Source organism: Pan paniscus, chromosome 20 (assembly GCF_029289425.2).
Source record: "Pan paniscus chromosome 20, NHGRI_mPanPan1-v2.0_pri, whole genome shotgun sequence".
NCBI lineage: Eukaryota > Metazoa > Chordata > Mammalia > Primates > Hominidae > Pan > Pan paniscus.
The window spans coordinates 24,552,147-24,575,504 of NC_073269.2; the positions used below are offsets into that span (position 1 = coordinate 24,552,147).

General features: G+C 44.2%; 1 protein-coding gene across 2 annotated transcripts in view; it reads right to left on the minus strand.

Moving 5' to 3' along the window:
• Positions 1-2,214: 2,214 nt before the first annotated feature.
• ZNF14 (zinc finger protein 14) overlaps positions 2,215-23,358 on the minus strand; it is a 42,070-nt gene continuing 20,926 nt past the window's right edge. For both annotated transcript variants that reach the window (XM_024926772.4, XM_034945097.3), the window contains 2 exons: positions 23,183-23,243; positions 2,215-22,182 (listed from right to left, as the gene is read on the minus strand). In XM_024926772.4, coding sequence (XP_024782540.2) covers positions 20,445-22,182; positions 23,183-23,243 — 1,799 coding nt within the window. In that variant the 3' untranslated portion in view covers positions 2,215-20,444. The remainder of the gene's footprint in view (positions 22,183-23,182; positions 23,244-23,358) is intronic.

Sequence of the window (23,358 nt, forward strand, 5' to 3'; positions counted from 1 at the left end):
CTTAAGGTGGAAGATTACATTATTATTATTATTTTTTGAAACGGAGTCTTGGTCTGTCACCCAGGCTGGAGTGCAGTGGTGCGATCTCGGCTCACTGCAAGCTGCGCTTCCCGGGTTCACGCCATTCTCCTGCTTCAGCCTCCCGAGTAGCTGGGACTACAGGTGCCAGCCACCACGCCCGGCTAATTTTTTGTATTTTTAGTAGAGACAGGGTTTCTCCGTGTTAGCCAGGACGGTCTCGATCTCCTGACCTCGTGATCGCCCGCCTCGGCCTCCCAAAGTGCTGGGATTACAGGCGTGAGCCACTGCGCCAGCCCAAGATTACATTACTGATTTAAATATTTCTTTTCTGATGTATATATCCAATGCTCTAAATGTAGCTCTAAGCACTGTTTTTGCTATATCCTCCCCACCCCCGCTTTTTTTTTTTTTTTTTTTTTTTTTGAGATGCAGTCTTGCTGTGTTGCCCAGGCTGGAGTACAGTGGTGTGATCTCGGCTCACTGTCACCTCTGCCTCCCGGGTTCAAGCGATTCTTCTGCCTCAGCCTCCCGAGTAGCTGGGATTACAGGCGTGCGCCTCCACAGCTGGTTAATTTTTTTTTTTGTATTTTTAGTAGAGATGGGGGTTTCACCATGTTGGCCAGGCTGGTCTCGAACCCCTGCCCTCAAGTGGTCCACCCACCTCAGCCTCCTAAAGTGCTGGGATTACAGGCATGAGCCACCTCATCCAGCATATCCCACAATTTTTTTTTTGAGACAGAGTCTTGCTTAAAGTTCAAAATCAGTAAACTGGACACACTTCACTACTATTATTATTTTCGAGACGGAGTATCGCTGCTCTGTTGCCCAGGCTGGAGTGCAGTGGCTCGATCTCGGCTCACTGCAACCTCTGACCCCCAAGTTCAAGTGATTCTCGTGCCTCAGCCTCCTGTAATCTCAGCTGCGATTACAGGCGTGTAATCAGTGCCTAGCCTCATTCAAATCATGACCTCCCGCGCCTGGCCCAGCTAAATTTTTTTTTGTTTATTTTTTTGTAGAGATGGTCTCCTTTGCCCAGGCTGGTCTCCAACTCCTGGATGCAGGCGATCTTCCTGCCTTGACCTCGCAAAGTGCTGGGATTGCAGGTGTGCACCTGGCATGGTTATGGTTTAACATTATGAATATAATTCATGCCACAGAATGGTGCACTTAAAATGGATAAAATAAAATTTTGTATGAAAAACCCTTTAGCTCTATGAAACACCCAGTTAGGCTGGGCACGGTGGCTCATGCCTGTAATCTCAGCACTTTGGGAGGCCGAGGTGGGAGGATTATTTGAGGTCAGGAGTTCGAGACCAGCCTGGCCAACATGGTGACACCCCATCTCTACTAAAAATACAAAAATTAGCCGGCTGTGGTGGCGGGCGACTGTAATCCCAGCTACTTGGGAGGCTGAGGCAGGAGAATTGCTTCAACCCAGGAGGTGGAGGTTGCAATGAGCTGAGATCGCGCCTCTGCACTCCAGCCTGGGAAACAGAGTGAGACTCTGTCTCAAAAAAAAAAGGAGAAAAGAAACACCCAGTTAAGATGATGAAATAAGCTCCTGAGTGGGAAACTATTTTCAAACTACACATACAGCAAAGAACTACTATCTTGAATATATAAAAAAACTGTCACCCTTGTTTAGAAACACAGACATCTAACAGTGATGTCACCGTATATAATAAAGGGATTCTAGGTTTGAGCCACCACTCCTGACTCTTAAGAGAATTTTGAAATGTAAAAAGCCATGATATCTCCAAGGCAATCAAATTCCTATTCTCACTGGTATATTTAAGAAAAACAGGTCACACGCATTTGCTCACATGATCCCAGCACTTTGGGAGGCCAATCGCTTGAGCCCAGGAGTTCAAGACCAGCCTGGGAAACATAATGAAATCCCATCTGTATTAAAAATAAAAAAAATTAGCAGGGTGTGGTCACCTGCTTCTGTAGTCTCACCTACTCAGGAGGCTAAGGTGACAGGATTGCTTGAGCCAGGAGGTGAAGGCTGCAGTGGGCTATGATTGAGCCATTGCACTCCAGCCTTGGTGACAGAGTGAGACTGTCACCAAAAAAAAAAAAAAAAAAAAAAGGCTGGGTGTGGTGGCTCATGCCTGTAATCCCAGTACTTTGGGAGGCCGAGGTGGGCGGATCACTTGTGATCGGGAGTTTGAGACCAGCCTGGCCGATATATTTGGTGAAACCCTGCTTCTACTAAAAATACAAAAGTTAGCCGGGCGTGGTGGTGCGCGCCTGTAATCCCAGCTACTCAGGAGGCTGAGGCAGGAGAATCGCTTGAACCCGGGAGGTGGAGATTGCAGTGAGCCGAGATTGTGCCACTACACTCCAGCCTGGGCGACACAGCAAGACTCTGTCTCAAAAAAAAAAAAAAGAAAAAAAGAAAAGAAAAAAGAAAAACAAAAAAGGGGTACGTAAATTTGGCATAAACCTGGAAACTCAATACTGTTAAATTGGACCAAAACTCCTAATGAATTTACTTATTTCAACCACTTTATTCAAATATGCATATCCTACACAATACACCCAGTTAAAGTGCATAATTCATAGGTATAGTATATTCACAGATACATGCAATCATCACCACAGTGGATTTGCATCACCTCAAAGAGAAACCCCTGTACCCTTTAGGTATCCACTCCCCCCATCCTCCCATCTTTTTTACTCAACACCCAGCCCTAGGCAGTCAGCAATTGACTTTCTTTCTCAGCAGATTTCTCTGCTCTGGACTTTCATGTGAATGAAATCATACCATACGGGGAATTTTTAACTGGGTTTCATTTACTATAGTTTTTTGAAGGGATATCCATGTTGTAGTATGGTCCTGTACATCATTTAGATTTATGATGGAATTATTAATATTTTCCATTGTCTGGCTATTACATATTTTATCCATGCATTCAATGATGGATTATTTGGTTTCCACCTTTTGGCTGTCATGAATAACACTGCTATAAACATTCATGCCCAAGGTCTTGTGTGGACATATGTTTCTATTTATTTCTACCTACAACAAAAACTGATGTCACATGGAAATTCTGTTTAGTAGTTTCTTTTAAAAGGTTTGAAGATTTATTATTTTTTTCTTGTGGCAAAAACTCTTAAGATTAAATATAACGGCTGGGCATGGTGGCTCACGTCTGTCCCAGCACTTTGGGAGGCCGAGGCAGGTGGGTCACCTGAGGTCAGGAGTTCGAGACCAGCCTGGTCAACATGGCGAAACCCCATCTCTACTAAAAATACAAAAATTAGTTGGGCATGGCGGTGTGTGCCTGTAATTCCAGCTACTTGGGAGGCTGAGGCATGAGAATTGCTTGAATCTGGGAGGCGGAGTTTGTAGTGAGCCAAGATCATGCCACTGCACTCCAGCCTGAGCAACAAGAGCAAAACTCTGTCTGAAAAAAAAATTAAATATACCAAGTTAACCCCAAGTGTATAGGTCAGCAGTGTTAAATCTATTCACACTGTTGGGCAACAGATCTTCAGACCTTTTCAATCTTGCAAAACCTAAAATCTATATCCATTAAACACTACTTCCAACTGCCCACCACCCCAGCCCCATTCTACAGCCCCCATTCTCAGCAACAAACCTTGCTGCACTGTTTCTGCATTTTGACTACTTCAGCTAGTCCATATGAACGGAATCCTACAGCATTTATTGTTTGATGACTGCCTCATTTCACTCAGCCTAATGTCCTCAGGGTTCATCGGTGTTGTACCAACTGACAAAGTTTCTTTCTCTTCTCTTTGAGATCTTGTTGTGAAATCTTTGGGATATACACCCAGAAGTGGAATTACTGGATCATATGGTCATACCATTTTTCTTTTTTTAATTTATTTTTAGATGGAGTCTCACTCTGTCTCCAGGCTGGAGTGCAGTGGCATGATCTCGGCTCACTGCAACCTCCATCTCCTGGGTTCAAGCCATTCTCCTGCCTCAGCCTCCTGAGTAGCTGGAATTATAGGTGCGCACCACCACGCCCAGCTAATTTTTGTATTTTTAGTAGAGATGGGGTTTCACCATGTTGGCCAGGATGGTCTCGATTTCCTGACCTCGTGATCCACCCGCCTCGGCCTCCTAAAGTGCTGGGATTACAGGTGTGAGCCACCATGCCTGGCCTTCATTTTTTTTACAACCTGTTCTTCACAATGCTGTTTTTCATAATGGCTACACCACTTTACAATCCCACCATCAATGCATAAGCACTCCAATATCTCTATGTCTTCACCAACACTTTTTATTTATTTATTTATTATTTATTGAGATGGAGTCTTGCTCTGTCGCCCAGGCTGGAGTGCAGTGGCATGATCGCAGCTCACTGCAACTGCCGCCTCCTGGGTTCAAGTGATTCTCCTGCCTCAGTCCCCGGAGTAGCTGGGATTACAGGCATGTGCCACCATGCCCAGCTAATTTTTGTTTCACCATGTTGGTCAGGCTGGTCTCGAACTCCTGACCTCGTGATCTGCCTGCCTCGGCCTCCCAAAGTGCTGGGATTACAGGCATGAGCCACCGCACCTGGCCGGCTATTCTTTTTTTAAATTATTATTATTATTATTATTATTATTATTATTATTATTATTATTATTATAGTTCTGGCCTGCTATTCTGATGTTCGCCATTCTAATTGGTGTGAGGAAATATCTCATTATGTGCTTTTTTTTTTTTTTTTAAGACAGAGTTTCTTGTTGCCCAGGCTGGAGTGCAGTGGCGTGATCTCAGCTCACTGCAACCTATGCCTCCTGGTTCAAGCGATTCTCCTGCCTCAGCCTCCCAAGCAGCTAGGATTACAGGCATGTACTACCATGCCCAGCTAATTTTGTATTTTTAGTAGAGACAGGGTTTCACCATGTTGGTCAGGCTGGTTTCAAACTACTGACCTCGGATGACCCACCTGCCTCGGCCTTCCAAAGTGCTGAGATTACAGGCGTCAGCCACCATGCCCGACCTCATTATGCTTTTAATTTGCACTTCTCTTATGATCTCTGATGGTGAGTGTGTGTGTACAGATATTTCAATGGCATCCTTTTGTATTTTGCAAAAACAGGGAGTATATATATACTATTTTTGCAAAATAGCAGTTGAAATTTTGGTGCAGATTGTATTAAATCTGTAGACCACTTTGGGTAGTGGAGACATCTTAACAATATTAAGTCATCTGGGCTGGATGCAGTGGCTCACGCCTGTAATCCCAGCACTTTGGGAGGCCAAGGCCGGTAGATCACTTGAGGCCAGTTTGAGACTAGCCTGGCCAACATGGCAAAACCCTGTCTCTATTAAAAATACAAAAATTAGCCAGATGTGGTGGTGCATGCCTGTAATCCCAGCTACTCGGGAGGCTGAGGCAGGAGAATTGGTTGAACCCAGGAGGCTGAGGTTGCAGTGAGCCGAGATCGCGCCACTGCACTCTAGCCTGGGAGACACAGTGAGACTGTCTCAGAAAACAAAAAAACAATATAAAGTCATCTGATCTATGAGCATGGAATTCTCTGAGAATACAGAAAAACACAATAGTTCTTTTTCTTATTCTCAAACGATAACATGCAACACTTCTGCGACCAGATGTGGGGGCTCTTTCCACACACACCAAGCAAGCAAGTCTGCAGAGCATTCCTCTCCAGCAGACAGCAGGAGGCTGCCCCCTAACTGAACTAAATTCTGATGCTACTTGGAGATAGCATCAGATTCCACAGGTTCAGGTCCCAGTGCCATAAGACTGCCCTCACCTCACGTGCCAGTTAATTAATTAATTAATTATTTTGAGATGGAGTCTTGCTCTGTCACCAGGCTGGAGTGCAGTGGTGCGATCTTGGCTCACTGCAACCTCCACCTCCCGCGTTCAAGCCATTCTCCTGCCTCAGCCTCCCGAGTAGCTGAGACTACAGGTGCCTGCCACCACGCCTGGCTAATTTTTGTATTTTTAGTAGGGTCAGGGTTTCACTGTGTTGGCCAGGATGGTCTCGATCTCTTGACCTTCTGATGCACCTGCCTCGGCTGCCCAAAGTGCTGGGATTACAGGCGTGAGCCACTGCGCCCGGCCTGGAATTCTTAACAGGACCATTAGGATTAAATAAATTTTACTGGGGGTCTGAAGAAATGATGTAATCAAGCGCCCGGCTTGATTACATCATTGGATATTGGTGATAGCCTTAAACTTCAGCACCTCTCTCCTCCAGGTGAGGCAGGGAACTTAAGGCCAATTTGCGCTGACTTCCTGAAGCTGGGTCAAAGGAAAACACCAAGGTCTGGGGGCAGAGAATCTAAGGCCAATTAACGCCAACTGCCTAAAGCTAAACCAAAAGGAAAAACCCCATATCCCCAAGCCTGGAGCAGCAAAGGATCGAAGGCTACTTTCCCTCCAGCCCTCCCACTTCCACCACATCTCAGATGGAAAGTGCCCTGGATTGGCTGCGGGCCAAGCATGGCCCATCCCTTCATCTTCAGAGGGCACCAATTCACCTCAGCCTTTAATTAGCCACCAGCCAACTCCTTCATCCAGATAAGGGGTAACTGATGGGGACTTTGAAAGAAGTACTTAAAACCCAGAAAACTTTGTAACTGGTCCCTTGAGCTGCTTGCTCGGGCTCACTTCCACCCTGTAATGTGCTTTCTCCCTTTAATAAATCCTTGCATTTGCGGCTTCGGTCCTGGGTTTCGTTCCTTTGTGTGTTTTGTTCAGTTCTTTGTTCAAAAACTCCAAGGACCTGGACAACTCACACTCATGGCCTTCCTTCCAGTAACACAGGGGAGTCAGGGGTGAAGCAGAGTATCCTAACCATCTAATCACATGGTTGCTTCCCCTGGCAACCACCCCATCCTGAGGCTATGCACGGCCCGCAGTCACTAGTCAACTCAACATCACTTTGATTCCAAGGCTTTTAGGAGCTGTAGGCCAAGGAAACAGGAACAAACCAAAATAAATATTTCATAATATCACAGATGTCTTTCTAGGTATTTGTATCTTTCTTTCTTTTTTTTTTTTTTTTGAGATGGAGTTTCCCTCTTGTCGTCCAGGCTGGAGTGCAGTGGTGTGGTCTCGTCTCACTGCAACCTCTTCCTCCTGGGTTGAAGTGATTCTCCTGCCTCAGCCTCCTGAGTAGCTGGGACTACATGCACGCACCACCATGCCCGGCTGATTTTTGTATTTTTGGTAGAGACGGGGTTTCACCATTATTGGCCAGGCTGGTCTCAAACTGCTGACCTCAGGTGATCCACCTGCCTCGGCCTCCCAAAGTGCTGAGATTACAGGTGTGAGCCACTGCGCCCAGCCTCTTTAGTTTCTTTTAGCAATGCTTTGTAGCTTTCAGTGTAGAAGTCTTTTATTTTCTTGGTTACATTTATTCTCAAGTATTTGTTTTTGTGCCATTGTAAATGGGATTGTTTTCTTAATTTTCTTTTCTGCCTGGTCACCACTAGTGTGTAGAAACACAATTCATTATTATTTTTCTTGCTGATTTTGTGTTTTTCGCCTTTGCTGAAATCCCATAGAGTCAGCCCTCCATATTCCTGGGTTCTGCATCTATGGATTCAACCAGCTACGAACTGAAAATATTCAGAAAAAAATTGGATGGCTGTGTCTGTAATGAATATGTGCTTTTCTCCCCCCTTATTATCTCCTAAATGACTTATTATAAAAACTATTTACACAGCAGTTGCATTGTATTAGGTATTATAAATAACCTAGAGATGATTTAAAGTATATAGGAAGATGAGTGTAGGTTATGAGAAAAGAACTTTTATCTGAAGAATGTGAGACTGTGGCAGGCCAGGTCTCACTAACGCAGGCCTCCATAACAACTGTTTCAGTACTGACTGAGTGGTTAAGTTAAATATTAAAAGCCAGCGCCCTTACACAAGGGCTGGGATGTAACAAAAGCCCACCAAAAAGTTTCTCCTAGGCCTTTCTTGGGCTTTAATGCATGACAACAATAATGAAGGAATTTTTTTTTTTTTGAGATGGAGTCTCACTCTGTTGCCCAGCTGCGATCTCGGCTCACTGCAACCTCTGCCTCCCAGGTTCAAGCAATTCTCCCGCCTCAGCCTCCTGAGTAGCTGAGACTACGGGTGCCCGCCACCCCACCCGGCTAATTTTTTGTATTTTTAGTAGAGACGGGTTTCACCGTGTTAGCCAGGATGGTCTCGATCTCCTGACCTCGTGATCCACCCGCCTCGGCCTCCCAAAGTGCTGGGATTACAGGGGTGAGCCACCATGCCTGGCCAAGAAGTTGTTTTATCTTGTTTACTGCTGAAGGTGTCAGGGTGAGGGGGGCCCAGGTGGGCTGAAGCTTCCTCTTGCTCACAGCGCAGACAGTTGCCCGGACTAAGGAAGCCGACATCTTTGCTGTCCTGGTGCCCCAGTACCTCCAGCCGGAGCTCGGCCACCTCAGCCTCTCTCCATGGACATGGTGGGTGCATCCAGTTCAAATAATTTTTAAATTTCCATCTTGATTTCATCCAACGCTCATCCAGAAACAGGTTGATCTTTAATTTCTAATTCAATTTCCATGTATTTAATTTCTAAAATTTATTTAATTTCCATGTATTTGCATGCTTTTGATGGTTCATTTGGCGTTGATTTTCACTTTTATTCCACTGTAGTCTGAGAGAATAGTTGATATAATTTTGATTGTCTTAAATTTATTGAGACTTGTGGCCTATCATATGTCTATCTTGGAAAATGTTTCAAGTGCTGATGAATAAAATGTATATTCTGCAGTTCTTAGGTAGAATGTTCTGTAAATATTTTTTAACTCCATTTGTTCTAGGATATAGTTCTAAGTCCATTTTGTTGTTGTTGTTGTTGTTATTATTGACTCTGTCTTGATGACTTGTCTATTGCTGTCAGTAGAGTATTGAAGTCCCTCATTATTATTGTGTTGTCATCTATTTCATTTCTTAGGTCTAGTAGTAATTGTTTTATAAATTTGGGAGCTCCAGTGTTAGGTGCATATATATTTAGGATTGTGATATTTTCCTGTTGGAGTAGTCCTCTTATCATTATATAATGTCCCTCGTTGTCTTTTTTTTTTTTTAACTGTTTTTGTTTTAAAGTCTGTTTTGTCTGATGTAAGAATGGCTACTACTGCTAGATTTTGGGGTACATTTGTATGGAACACCTTTTTCCAACCCTTTGCCTTAAGTTTAAGTGAGTCCTTATGTGTTGGGTGAGTCTCTTGAAGACAGCAGGTATTTGGCTTGTAAAATCTTGGTTTTGAGTTGGAGTTTAGTTCTTGTTGTCCAGGTTGGAGTGCAATGGCGTGATCTCCGCTCACTGCAACCTCCGCCTCCTGGGTTCAAGCGATTCTGTTACCTCAGCCTCCTAAGTAGCTGGGATTACAGGCATTCACCACCATGTCTGGCTAATTTTTTTGTATTTTTAGTAGAGACAGGGTTTCCCCCTGTTGGTCAGGCCGGTCTCAAAATCCCAACCTCAGGTGATCCGCCCACCTCAGCCTCCCAAAGTGCTGGGATTACAGGCATGAGCCACTGCACCCAGTCTGGTAAACTCTTATCCATTCTGCCATTCTGTATCTTTTAAGTGGAGCATTTAGGCCACTAGATTAGTAGCATTTAGGCCAATAATCACTATCAATTACACCACCATACATTACAATGCCTGTCATTGAAAGGCTTGAACACGTTGTAATCCATTCATCTGTATTCAAGTTTGCAGTTATGGTGGAAACTTTGGCCTATTGATCATCCTGCTGATTAAATAGTCTGTCAAGAGAAAGCAGAGATGCATGAGCATCAACATGGAAAACAGTGATAATGGTAGTGTGCGCCAGGATTCAGATATCTTCCCAGTATTGTTTTCCCCAAACCTCTTTATTCCCAACTAACCATTTGTTTTGTTACCACTGGGGTTTCCAGGTAGTAAGACCATTTGCTACTGACCAAGAGTTGGTATACAAGTGACAAATCCCTCTGGCCTCCTCTTGAATAGCTCGGAGGATGGCTACTAGTTCAGCTAACTGCCTGTTCCCACCCCTTTCTTCATCAGAAATGTTTAGTTTTTAACAGGATTATAAGCCATGGCCTTCTAGCATCTGGTCCCACCAATGTATTTGGTGGATCCATCCATAAACCAAGCATGTTTCTGATCCTCTGGGCATAGTTCTTTAAAGGATCTGCCCCATTGGGCAGGGGAGGTTTCCTTCCCTATCTGCAGGACTTGCTCGGTGATTTCCTGAGCTGGGAAGTTTCGTACATCCTCATGTAAAAGTGATACCCTCTTTGGTTTTGGTTTAGATGGGGGACTTGTATATCACAAGTAGCTGTAAATTAACCACTAATGCTGCACCAGACACTATAACCCATGTCCTATAGCTTAACAATGGATAGCCAATTACTAATCAATGTCATTTCTGTAAGCCAATGAGAATTCCTGACGACTTTATACCAGCCACTCCCTGTACCCCATTTTGCCTTTAAAAACCTGCTTGTGGCCAGGTGTGGTGGCTCATGCCTGTAATCCCAGCACTTTGGGAGGCGGAGGCATGCAGATCACTTCAGGTCAGAAGTTTGAGACCAGCCTAGCCAACACGGTGAAACCCTGTCTTTACTAAAAATACAAAAATTACCCAGATGTGGTGGCAGGTGCCTGAAATCCCAGCTACTCGGGAGGCTGAGGTGGGGGAATCGCTTGTACCCAGGAGGTGGAGGTTGCAGTGAGCCATGATTGCACCACTGCACTCCAGTCTGGGTGATAGAGTAAGACTCTGTCACAAAAAAAAACCCAAAAACCAAAAAACAAAAAACAAAACACACGCCTGCTTGTAACAAAGGCGGAACGGAGTTCATATCCAAGGTCACTTGGGTCCGAGTCTCCCAGGAAGCTGTTCTCTCTTTGGCTCCAGTAAACTTGTTAAATTATACTTGTGCCTCAGCCTCTTTCTTTTAGGTTGGATTTTTTTTTTTTTTTTTTTTTTGAGACGGAGTCTTGCTCTGTCACCCAGGCTGGAGTGCAGTAGCATGATCTCAGCTAACTGCAACCTCTGCCTCCTGGGTTCAAGCGATTCTCTTGCCTTAGCCTTCTGAGTAGCTGGGATTACAGGCACATGCCACCACACCCGGCTAACGTTTCTATTTTTAGTAGAGATGGGGTTTCACCATGTTGGTCATGCTGATCTCAAACTCCTGACCTCATGAACCGCCCGCCTCGGCCTCCCAAAGTGTTGGGATTACAGGTGTGAGCCACCACGCCTGGCCTTAGGTTGACATTTCTATAAAAATACTGTGCCACTTTTTATAAGGGCCTTGAGTTTCCATAAATTTTGGTACCAAGGGGCACAATGGAGCCAATTCCCCAGGGATACTGAAGAACTACATTAATTTTAAGTTTTAAAAATGGAATCTTTCTTTTTTCTTTAGACAGGGTGTCGCTCTGTCACCCAGGCTGGAGTGCAGTGGAGCAATCTTGGCCCACTGCAACCTCTGCCTCTGGGCCTCAAGCGATCCTCCTGCCTCAGCCTCCCAAGTAGCTGGGACTACAGGTGTGAGCCACGGCACTTGGTTGATTTTTGTATTTGTGTGTGTGTGTGTGTGTGTGTGTGTGTGTGTGTGTGTGTGTGTATATATATATATATATATATATATATATATATATATATAGTTGTTTTTTTTTTCTAACTGTCTCTGTTGGCCAGGCTGCAGTACAGTGGTACAATCTCGGCTCACTGCAACCTCTGCCTCCCGGGTTCATGCAATTCTCATGTCTCAGCTTTCCTGAGTAGCTGGGACTATAGGTGCGTGCCACCACGCCCAGCTAATTTTTGTATTATTAGTAGAGGTGGGGTTTCAGCATGTGGGCCAGGCTAGTCTCAAACTCCTGACCTCAAGTGATCTACCCACCTCGGCCTCCCAAAGTGCTGGGATTACAAGTGTGAGCCACTGTGCTTGGCCAAGTTTTGTATTTTTTGTAGAGATAGGGTTTCACCATGTTGCCCAGGCTGGTCTTGAACTCCTAAACTCAAGCAATTTGCCCTCCTCGGCCTCCCAGAGTGCTGGGATTATAGGCATGAGCCACCATGACTGGCCTAAAAATGGAATCCTTAGGGATTTCTTCACAGGGATCTTGCCATTAACAAAAAGAGATAATTTTACGTATTCCTGTCCAATATGGATGCCTTTTTTTTTTTTTTTAATCATCTAATTGGTCTGTGAGGGCTGGTGGTATGTCCAACAGGAGTGTCCTTTTAAAGCTTTGTCTTTTACTGCTGATTATGGTGTTAGCTGTGTTTTCAAATACGGCTTTTATTATGTTGAGTATTTTTCTTCTATTCCTAGTTTGTTACGTTGTTCTTTTTTTAATCAAGAAAGGGGTGTTGAATTTTGTCAGACGCTTTTAGTATACATTCAATTTCCAAATGGCTCAAATTATGGACTTTTGTTTCAGGTTTTTTTGTTGGAATAAAGAAAACAAAAATCTATCTTCCTTCCTTCACTGTGGTTTTTTTTTTTTTTTTTTTTTGAGATGGAGTTTCGCCCTTGTTGCCCAGGCTGGAGTGCAATGGTGCGATCTTGGCTCACTGCAACCTGTGCCTCCCAGGTTCAAGCGATTCTCCTGGCTCAGCCTCCCTAGCAGCTGGGATTATAGGCACCCGCCACCAGGCCCAGCTAATTTTTTTGTATTTTCAGTAGAGACGGTGTTTCGGTATGTTGGCCAGGCTGATCTCGAACTCCTGACCTCAGACGATCCACCCACCTCAGCCTCCCAAAGTGCTGGGATTACAGGCGTGTTGCACCGCGCCCGGCTCTCCTTCACTTTTTGTTTTCTGCTCACTGGAAATACTTTGGGGAGGGGAGGCCCTCTCTACTGCAGCATGTGTTATTTTTTTTCCTCCAGAGATCTTCAAATAACTACTATCAGTTAGGGGCCTCCTGCATGGTGAGAGATGCTTTGTGTGGTTTAAGGACACAAGGCTTTATTTAGGTCTGAACTAACATCTTTGCTGAACTAAAGGATGCCATGAGGGTTATTTCTGACAACCTTGGAGGATCTGGGTCTTTGTTGCATTAGAGGCGTGAGCAGCAACAGCAGCAGCAGAGGTATTTAAGGGTCCTGGAGAGTGTGGACCTCAAGACACCATCTAATAGCAGCTTCCCAGTCCCCACTCTTTTTGTTCTTTCTGTTTTTCAGATGACTACTTTTTCAGGAATGACTACTTGATGGGCCCACAACTTGCACAGAAGAAAAAAAATCTCCCCACCAGCCTGCACCCTAGATGAAGGCCAATACCCAGCATTAGTCACAGCTTCATTCTAAAATACACAGCCACAGCTAGGCCGGGTGCAGTGGCTCACACCTATAATCCCAGAATTCTGGGAGGCCGAGGCGGATGGATCACTTCAGGTCATAAGTTCGAGACCAGCCTGGCCAACATGATGAAACCCCATCTCTACTAAAAATACAAAAATTAGCTGGGTGTGGTGGCATGCTCCTGTAATCCCTGCTATTCGGGAGGCTGAGGCAGGAGAATCGCTTGAACCTGGGAGGCAGAGGTTGCAGTAAGCCAAGAACCCGCCACTGCACTCCAGCCTGGGCGACACAGTGAGACTCTGTCTAGAAAAACAAAAACTAAAACAAAAACAAAAAAACCACAGCTAGGTCCCAGCCAAAACATATGACCCAGGACTGTGTAAGAGGGGCTGCAATCAGCTGGGTGCAGTGGCTCACACCTGTAATCCCAGCACTTTGGGAGGCCAAGGCAGGTGGATCACCTGAGGTTGGGAGTTCGAGATCAGCCTGACCAACATGGAGAAACCCCGTCTCTACTAAAAATACAAAAAATTAGCCAGGCATGGTGGCACATGCCTGTAATTCCAGCTACTTGAGAGGCTGAGGCAGGAGAATCGCTTGAACCCGGAAGGCGGAGGTTGTGGTGAGCGGAGATCATGCCATTGCACTCCAGCCTGGGCAACAAGAGTGAAACTCCATCTCAAAAAAAAAAAAAAGGGGTGGGGGGTGCTGCAATCCCATACTTCTGCTCCTCAATGTAAAGGAATTATGCAAACTGCTGACTTAGCTCAGCTGAATCCGGAACTGAGGCTGGCTAGGCCTCAGCAATGCAACACAGGGCAGCAAGCAGCAGCTCAAAGTACACACTGGCTGCTGGGCAGCAGAGCAGGTTAGCAACCCGGACGAGAGAACAGACCTGTGGCGTGGTGACCAGCATCCAGACATCTTGTTCATGGTGACAACTGCCAGTGTCACCTGAAAACATGTGGTTCTGATGTTGACACGCAGAACATGTGGTTCTATGTGGCAGAAACATAGTGAGTGAGTATAAAGAGGCTTATTACATAATTGAGGTCTCAGGGCAGGACTCACAAGCAGGTGTGAAATGGCTTGACAGCAAGGAAGATTGCATTAATTCCTACTGTGAATGGTGATGCAGGAATCCTGAAATAAACACCAGCAAACCATAGGAAGCAACATATTAAAAGCATTACGTAACATAGCCAAGTGAGATTTATTCTTGGAACATAAAAATGGTTGAAAATATGAAAACTGATCATTGTCATATACCACATTAGCAAAATGATGGAAAATGACAATTATCTCAATTGATGCCATATATGAAAAACCCACATCATTTTGACGGTGAAAAACTGGATCAGGAAAAAAAGGATGTATGCACTAACAGGTTGTTGTTGTTGTTGTTGTTTTTTTAGACGGAGTTCTCACTCTGTTGTCCAGGCTGGAGTGCAGTGTCACCATCTCAGCTCACTGCAGCCTCCACCTCCCAGAGGTTCAGGTGATTCTCCTGTCTCAGCCTCCCAAGTAGCTGGGACTACAGGCAGATGCCACCGCACCCAGCTAATTTTTGTATTTTTAGTAGAGACGGGGTTTCACCATGTTGGTCAGGCTGGTCTCAAACTCCTGGACTCAAGTGGTCTGCCCGCTTGGCCGCCCAAAGTGCTGAGATTACAGGCGTGAGCTACTGCGCCCGGCCCTAACTAGTTTTACTCAATGTGTTAAGGGAGATGCTGTCAGGGAAATCAGGCAAGAAAATGAAATGAAAGCAATCTAGATTAAAAAATATACACACACAGCCCCCACAGCCTCCCAGACCAACAAGAGATCATAACCATTTTCACTGTACACACAGGTGGACACACCCAGAGACAGACACATAAACTCACAAACTCACAGATAAAAATGGCCCAGAGATACCAACAGATGCTTGCAGAGACACACAGACCCCAGGCCTGCCCCCTCTACTCCAGGTTTCTCTCCTTCCTGAGGAATAACCACTATGATCTACTGTATATTTTTGCTTATTCTCTTGTTTCTTCTCTTCTAGAATGTCAGGTTGGAGGAGACAGGGATATTAGTGTAGATTTGTTCATTACACCAACTAGAGAACCTGTTATATCAAGGAGATTAATACTTATTGAATCGGCCAGGTGTGGTGGCTCATGCCTGTAATCCCAGCACTTTGGGAGGTGGGCGGATCACCTGAGGTCAGGAGTTTGAGACCAGCCTGGCCAACATGGTGAAACCCCATCTCTACGAAAAATATAAAAATTAGTCGGGCATGGTGGTGCAATCCCAGCACTTTGGGAGGTGGGTGGATCACCTGAGGTCAGGAGTTTGAGACCAGCCTGGCCAACATGATGAAACCCCATCTCTACTAAAAATATAAAAATTAGTCGGGCGTGGTGGAGTAGTAATCCCAGCTACTCCAGAGGCTGAGGCAGAAGAATTGCTTGAACCCGGGAGGCGGAGGTTGCAGTGAGCCAAGACCACGCCATTGCATTCCAGCCTGGGCAACAAGAGCGAAACTCTGTCTCAAAAAAAACAAAACAAAACAAAAAAACACTTATTGAATTGTAGGACTCAAACAGACACACAAACAGGTTTTACACAAACCTCGCCATAAGCTCACATACACTTAATCTTCAAAGACTGAATTGTTCTCACCCACATCCCATGTGGCAGAGAGGTGCTTCCGGCCCCCAAGCCTCTCACAAAAAGTGGCTCCTTAGCCCATGCTGATGGGGAAGACATTTTACACTACTTGAACATATAGACTCTAAAAAGTGCTTTTCTGTAAAAGTAGAAAATGGGAGTTCAAGGATGCAAAAGGGCTGGAAATGGATTGATGCTGCTGCTCCAGCCCTTCAACTGTTATAAATTGTAGATGATTCCAGAAACATCCCTCATGACTTGACCATGTGTCAGTTTGCTTTTCCACTGAGAGCACAATGAGGGCAGCAAAGGCGTGGATCTCATGGCTCAGCTGCATGCCCTCCTCTGAGCTCTTCCTGGTAGCTCTCACCTTCACTAAGGGCTCATCTGCCAGCAGACCTCGCCCCAGATCGCCTCACGGGACCCCACCATGCTCAAGCCTTGCAAGGCTGCCCCCTGACCCACATGTGCTGTTGGGGTAGGATGGAGGCCTACAAAACTCAGACTAAACATCTTGAAGTCACAGAAATATCACTTCTGGTATCCAGGGAGAGACAGGAAGTTGTTGTGAGGCTGGATGGTGAGCTGGCTTCCCTCATTCCTGCCACATCCCTGGCAGGACACTCTGACTTGCTATCCAGGTAACAGTGGGCACTGCCTCCACCAAAGGAAGGGCCTGACACCTACCATGGCTGTACAGCTCAGCAAAGGAGGAACTCTTCGGTGCTGTCAGGACAGTTTCTTGGGAGTTCAGTACACCTTGCATTCTGGGAGTGACATGAAGCGAGTCGGCTCCATGGCCGGTGGCGCCTCTCTGATATGGCGGCTTCCCGTATACCACAAGGCTGGAGTTCTGCAGGGTGGGTTCTGTTCCACGAAGCACTAAGTGCTGGCCTTGGAGGCAAGGCTACGAAACCAGCCCTGCAGCAGCACACGTGACACGCACTGAGGAGAAACCTTGTCATTGTCAGTGCCTAAGCCAGGTGGAATGTGCCAGAAAATCTGGGGTGGGCAAATTAGGGAAGGTAAGAAGTTGATTGTGTCCTGCAGTCTATGGCCATACTACCCTGAACGTGCCTGATCTCGTCTGACTGTGTTCTGTAGCTGGGACATGGTAGGGCATGTCTCTATGATGCCACAGTTGGTTTTGAGACTTCTGTGGTGGTTGGTGCAGAGCTGGTGGTTATGGGACAGTGGATCTTGTATGGTCAAGGGGCATGACACACATTCTGCCACAGCTTCTTCAGCCCTCACTTTAGAGCTACCTGGGTTGTCACAGAGAAATGGTCTAGTGTGAACTTTTATTTATTTATTTATTTATTTTTTCTTTTTTTTTTTTTTTGAGACAGGGTCTGTCTCTGTCACCCAGGCTGGAGTGCAGAGGTGTGATCTTGGCTCACTGCAGCCTCCGCCTCCTGGGTTCAAGTGATTCTTCTGCCTCAGCCTCATGAGTAGCTGGGATAACAGGCACGTGCCATCACACCTGGCTAGTTTTTTGTATTTTTAGCAGAGATGGGGTTTCACTGCATTAGCCAGGATGGTCTCAATCTCCTGACCTCGTGAGCTGCCCACCTTGACCTCCCAAAGTGCTGGGATTACAGGTATGAGCCACCGTGCCTGGCCTTACTGTGAACTTTTAAATGCATTTACCAGCAAGAATCCACAGTGTGGGTTTGGATGGGAAACGGAGCTGGACATGACCTCCAGACGGCCTTGGAATAACATGATGTTGACAGCCATGAATTAGGGTGTCCACAGGCAGATCCCACTGGAGAACTGTGGGATGTACCTTTGTTTTCAGAACCACAGCATCCCCAAAGATCTGACCCAAGGACACTGATGAAAAGTTCAAAGGCAGATTGTGGGAGCCCTCTCAATTCTGTGCAGTCACGTACGTAAGCTAAGGGCTGGGAGTGTTTCTTAACTTCAGACGGGGTTCCAAGAAAGGCCTGTTGGGACCGAAGTCCTTTCTCCTCAGTCCTTCAATTTGTCCTAAAGTGGTGGAAAGGGTTGCATATGTACTTGAAGACATTTCCATATTGCTTACATTCAAGAAGCTGCTCTTAAATGTGTGCATGGTTTCATGGTCTCAAAATGAACTAGGATGCACAAGAAACTCAGAAATGACAGAAAAGTTAAATGAATATGAAACTGAAGAGTTTAGTTTCCACAGATATTTAAAAACCAGTCAACTTGAAATGGATATTCAGATTAAAAAGATAAAACATAAGACTGATAATCTTATAGCAGAACTGGAAGGTGCTCTTCAAAATGTCTGTATCTGGCTGAAAACAATCAAGTTCTTCAACAGGAATTATTATCTATGAAAACAATACAACAGAAATGTAAAGAATTTGAGAAGAATAAAAAGGTGTTGGAACAAGAAGTGAGAGGAGTTAGCTAGCTTGCCTCAGGTAAATAGCAAGGGAAGGGTTTTTGGAGAGCCCCTGACCCACTGGTTAGTGCCTTATTCCCACATATAACAAGGTCTCTGATTGGATTAAAAAATAATAATAATTAGCACAGGGAGTCATGCCTAGAGATATGCCCACAGCTGCACAGATAGAACTTTTAGCCCACTCAGATAAGGAAACTTGCACAAACCTTTAGCCCACTTAAATAAAGGAACAAGGCCCAACATAGAAATGCCTTAGTCCTTTGTATAATTAGTGGGCTTCCAGGAAATAGCCTCTACTCCTTTTATGGGCATATACCTGGTGGGCTCTGGTGGGCACTTCCTTTTTTTAAACATTCTTTAGCCTCTATGAATCATCACTTCAGCCTCTGATTGGTCCCAGGCCAAGGTCCTGGGCCAGGCTGAATCATGCTTTGCCAAGACAGCCTTCAGACTAGTCAGCACATTTCTTCCCCTTTCCAGTCTATAAAAATCCCAGACCCAGCCTCATAGTGGGCAACCCATTTGGGCTCCACTCTCTGCTGCACAGAGCTTTCTTTTTTTGCTTATTAAACTTTTGCTCCAATCTCACCCTTGTGTCTGCATTCCTTAATCTTCTTGGAAGTAAGACAAATAACTCCACATAGTACCTCAGAAAACAAAAAACTGCTACACTGTGGTGCATTGGCAAGCCTGTAACAGAAGTAGTAAATCTAAAAAGTCATATGGAAATGAACGTGCTATAGAATATGTAGAGAAGTTTAAATGAGAGATTGAAGAAAGAGCAAGACAAGAAAGAGAAAAATTAGAAGTCCATCTATAGAACGAATGAGATACCAGCAGCAGTGTGCACCAAGCTTCTACAAAGTGCATCAAATGTTTACTCTCCATTTTTACTACAAGGCCAGTCCAAGAGTTACCTTGTGTTGAAAATCTTAATAGTGTAGGTCTCAACAGAGGACATATTATGAGAGAAAACTTAAGGATCCCTACCTCATACCCAGAGACCTCAAATAGCAGCATGAACTACTCAACCAAGACTCAGCCAGATTGGATAGAAAAAAATAACTACAGAAGTAAAAACTGCTGTTGCTGAATTGGAAATTAGCTCTCATATGGTTTCTTCTGTAGAATCCACTGAAGAATGAGTCACATCTAAATCAATATGTCCTTTGGAAAGCATAATGAGAATATGTTCCAGTTTTATAGAAAAATGTTATAATTTATAAGATTGTAAAATTTTATTACTGGGCTGTTTACATGATACTTTCTTTCTTATTAAATATAACCTGACAATCTTTATTAAATGAAAATATTTTTGTATCATCAACAACAAAAGAACTAGGATGAAGAATTTCCCACATTCTTAATATTTATAGGGTTTCTCTCCAGTATACATTCTCATGTGTGCTCAAAAGGCTGTGTGAAGGCTTTCCCAAATGTCTTACATTTATAGACTTTCACCCTACTCTGACTCCTTTCATATATTCACACTCTAGAGGACAGTTGGAAGATTTTCCCACTTTTATTTTTTCTTGAGACAGTGTCTCATTCTGTCGCACAGGCTGGAATGCAGTGGCGTGATCTCAGCTCACTGCAACCTCTGTCTCCAGGTTCAAGTGATTCTCCTGCCTTAGCCTCCTGAGTAGCTGGGATTAGAGGCATGCACTACCATGCCTGGCTCATTTTTTGGTAATTTTTAGTAGAGATGGGGTTTCACCATGTTGACCAAGCTGGTCTCGAATTTCTGACCTCAAATGATCTGCCCGCCTTGCACCTTGGCCTCCCAAAGTGCTGGGACTATAGGCATGAGCCAACAAGCTTGGCCTTTTTTAAAAAAACAAAAAACAAAACAGATTTCACTGCAGCACGAGTCCTGTCTTTGAAATGAATTAGGTCAACTGAAGGCTTAATCACAATGTTTACATTCATACCGTTTCTCACCAGTGGGAATTCTTTCGTGTTCAAAAGAAACTGGAACAATCAAGGGCTTTAGAACAATGTTTGTATTCACACAGCTTCTGTCCAGTATGAACTCTTTTGTGTATTCAGAAGGAGCTGGAACAACCAAAGGCTTCAGAATGTTGCTTATATTCTTAGACTTTCTCTCCCATATGAGTCCTTTCATGCAGTCGAAAGTGACTGGAAGAAATGAAGGCTTTTCCACATTGTTTGCATTCATAAGGTTTCTCTCCAGTGTGAGACCTTTCATGAATTCGAACAGAACTTGAAAATCTGAAGGCTTTCCCACATTGTTTACATCGATAGGGTTTCTCTCCCGTGTGAGTTCTCTCATGCATTCGAAATTTACTGGAAGAAATGAAGGCTTTTCCACATTGTTTACATTGATACGGTTTCTCTCCAGTGTGAGTCCTTTCATGCAATCGAATTTGACTGGAACGAAGGAAGGCCTTACCACATTGCTTACACTCAAAAGGTTTATTCCCAGTGTGAATTTTTTCATGTTCTCGAAGGGAACTTGAAAAACTGAAGGTTTTACCGCATAGTTTACATTCATGGGGTTTCTCTCCAGTGTGTGTTCTTTCATGCTGTCGAAAGGAACTGGAACGAATGAAAACTTTTCCACACTGTTTACATTCATAGGGTTTCTCTCCAGTGTGTGACCTTTCATGAATTCGAAAATAACTTGAACACCTGAAGGCTTTCCCACACTGTTTACATTCATAGGGTTTCTCTGCATTGTGAGTCCTTTCATGTCTTTGAAGGGAACTTGAAAAACTGAAGGTTTTACCACATTGTTTACATTCATAGGGTTTCTCTCCAGTGTGAGTTGTTTCGTGTTCTCGAAGGGAACTTGAAAAACTGAAGGTTTTATGACACTGTTTACATTCATAAGGTTTCTCTCCAGTATGAGTTCTTTCATGCAATCGAAGAGAAATGGACCAACTGAATGATTTGCCACATCGTTTACATTCATATGGTTTTTCTCCAATATGAGTTCTTTCATGCACTCGACAGGAATTAGAAGAGTTGAAGGCTTTCCCACATTCTTTACATTTATAAGGTCGAGCCCCAGTGTGTGTTATTACATGTGCTCGAAAGCTTGCAGAATAAAAGAAGGTTTTTCCACATTCTTTACATTCATAGGGTTTCTCTCCACTATGAGTCCTTTTATGCCTTCGAAAAGAACTGAGAAAACTGAAGGCTTTACCACATTCTTTACATTTGTAGGGTTTTTCTCCAGTGTGAGTCCTTTCATGAGTTCGAAAGTATGTGGGACAACTGAAAGCCTTACCACATTGCTTACATTCATAGGGTTTCTCTCCAGTGTGAGTCCTTTTGTGTCTTTGAAAAGATTGGTAACATATAAAGGCTTTCCCACACTGTTTACATTCATAGGGTTTCTTTCCAGTATGAGCATGTTTTTGAAAAGACTGGTAATATATAAAGGTTTTTCCACATTGCTTACATTCATAGGGTTTCTCTCCAGCATGAGTCCTTTCATGTCTTTGAAATGGCTGGTAATATATAAAGGCTTTCCCACACTGTTTACATTCATAGGGCTTCACTCCAGTGTGAGTTCTTTCATGTTTGCGCAAGCAGTGGCGATAACTGAAGGTTTTCCCAACTGCTTTACATTTACATGGTTGCTTTTCATATTCCTGATACTCATTTGGTTTCTGTCCAGTGTGAGATCTCATGTGCCTATTAAGGGACGAATGATGCATGAAGTCTCTTCCACAAAAGCTGCACTCATGTGGTTTTGCTCCAGTAAAAGTTTCCTTGTTGATATTAACATTTGGCATCTGGCTAGTCGTTTCTCCACATTTGCTACCTCTTCTACTTTCACAGAGTCTCTCAACCATATGACATCTGTAAAAAATGAATAGCACATTATTAGTGGCTTTTTAATTATTTTGTATTTATTAGTAGGTATGAGAATTACATTTTAACCATTTTCAGAAAAAGTGTAGGATATCTGCCCTGTCTGAATTGTTTTAAAGTTAATATATTCAATGCTCTGGAAGAAGACTCAACCATAGTTATGATCAAAACAGTCAATTTTTTTTTTGTTGTTGTTTAAATAAGAGATGGAGTCTCATTCTCTCACCCAGGCTGGAGTACAGTGGCATGATCACAGCTCACTGAAGCCTTGAATTCCTGGGCTCAACCAATCCTCCCATCTCAGCCTCCTGAGCAGGTGGGACTAGAGAGTGCCACCATGACTGGCTAATTTTTTTTTTTTTTTTCCGAGATGGAGTCTTGCTCTGTTGCCCAGGCTGGAGTACAGTGGCACGATCTAGGCTCACTGCAGCTTCTGCCTCCCGGGTTCCAGCAATTTTCCTGCCTCAGCCTCCTGGGTAGCTGGGATTATAGGAGCACACCACCACGGCTGGCTAATTTTTGTATTTTTAGTAGAGATGGGGTTTTGCCATGTTGGCCAGGCTGGTCTTGAACTCCTGACCTCAGGTGATCTGCCCGCCTTGGCCTCCCAAAGTGCTAGGATTACAGGCATGAGCCACTGTGCCAGGCCTTTTTTTTTTTTCCCCAGATGAGGTCTTGCTATATTACCCAGGCTGGTCTTGAATTCCAGGCCTCAAGTGATCCTCCTACCTCAGCCTCCCAAACTGCTGGGATTACCTACATGAACTATTGTGCCTGGCCAAAATAATAATATTTATAAAAGGGGTTTCTAAATGCTATTTCGAAGTGATTTATTTTTCACATCCTGAACATCTATGATGTTTTTAAGAAAACATTTTCAGTGAAAGTTTTCTAGGAATAAATAAATTTGAAGCTGTGCTTAATTGTTTTGCTTGCTTTCTTTTGAAATTCCCCCACGGGCCACTATTTTTCTGTGGATGCAACTCACCTTTGATTTTTCCCCTGGTTTCTGTGGTCATCTTCAATGTCCTGGTCTTCCCACTTTTTTCCTAAAATGCATACCCAGAAAGACCATTAAAAATTATTAGAAATTATAGAAAATTGTTACAGTCTAGTTTCATGATTAGCTGTGACTGTCTGATTCAATCACTGAAAGATTCCCTT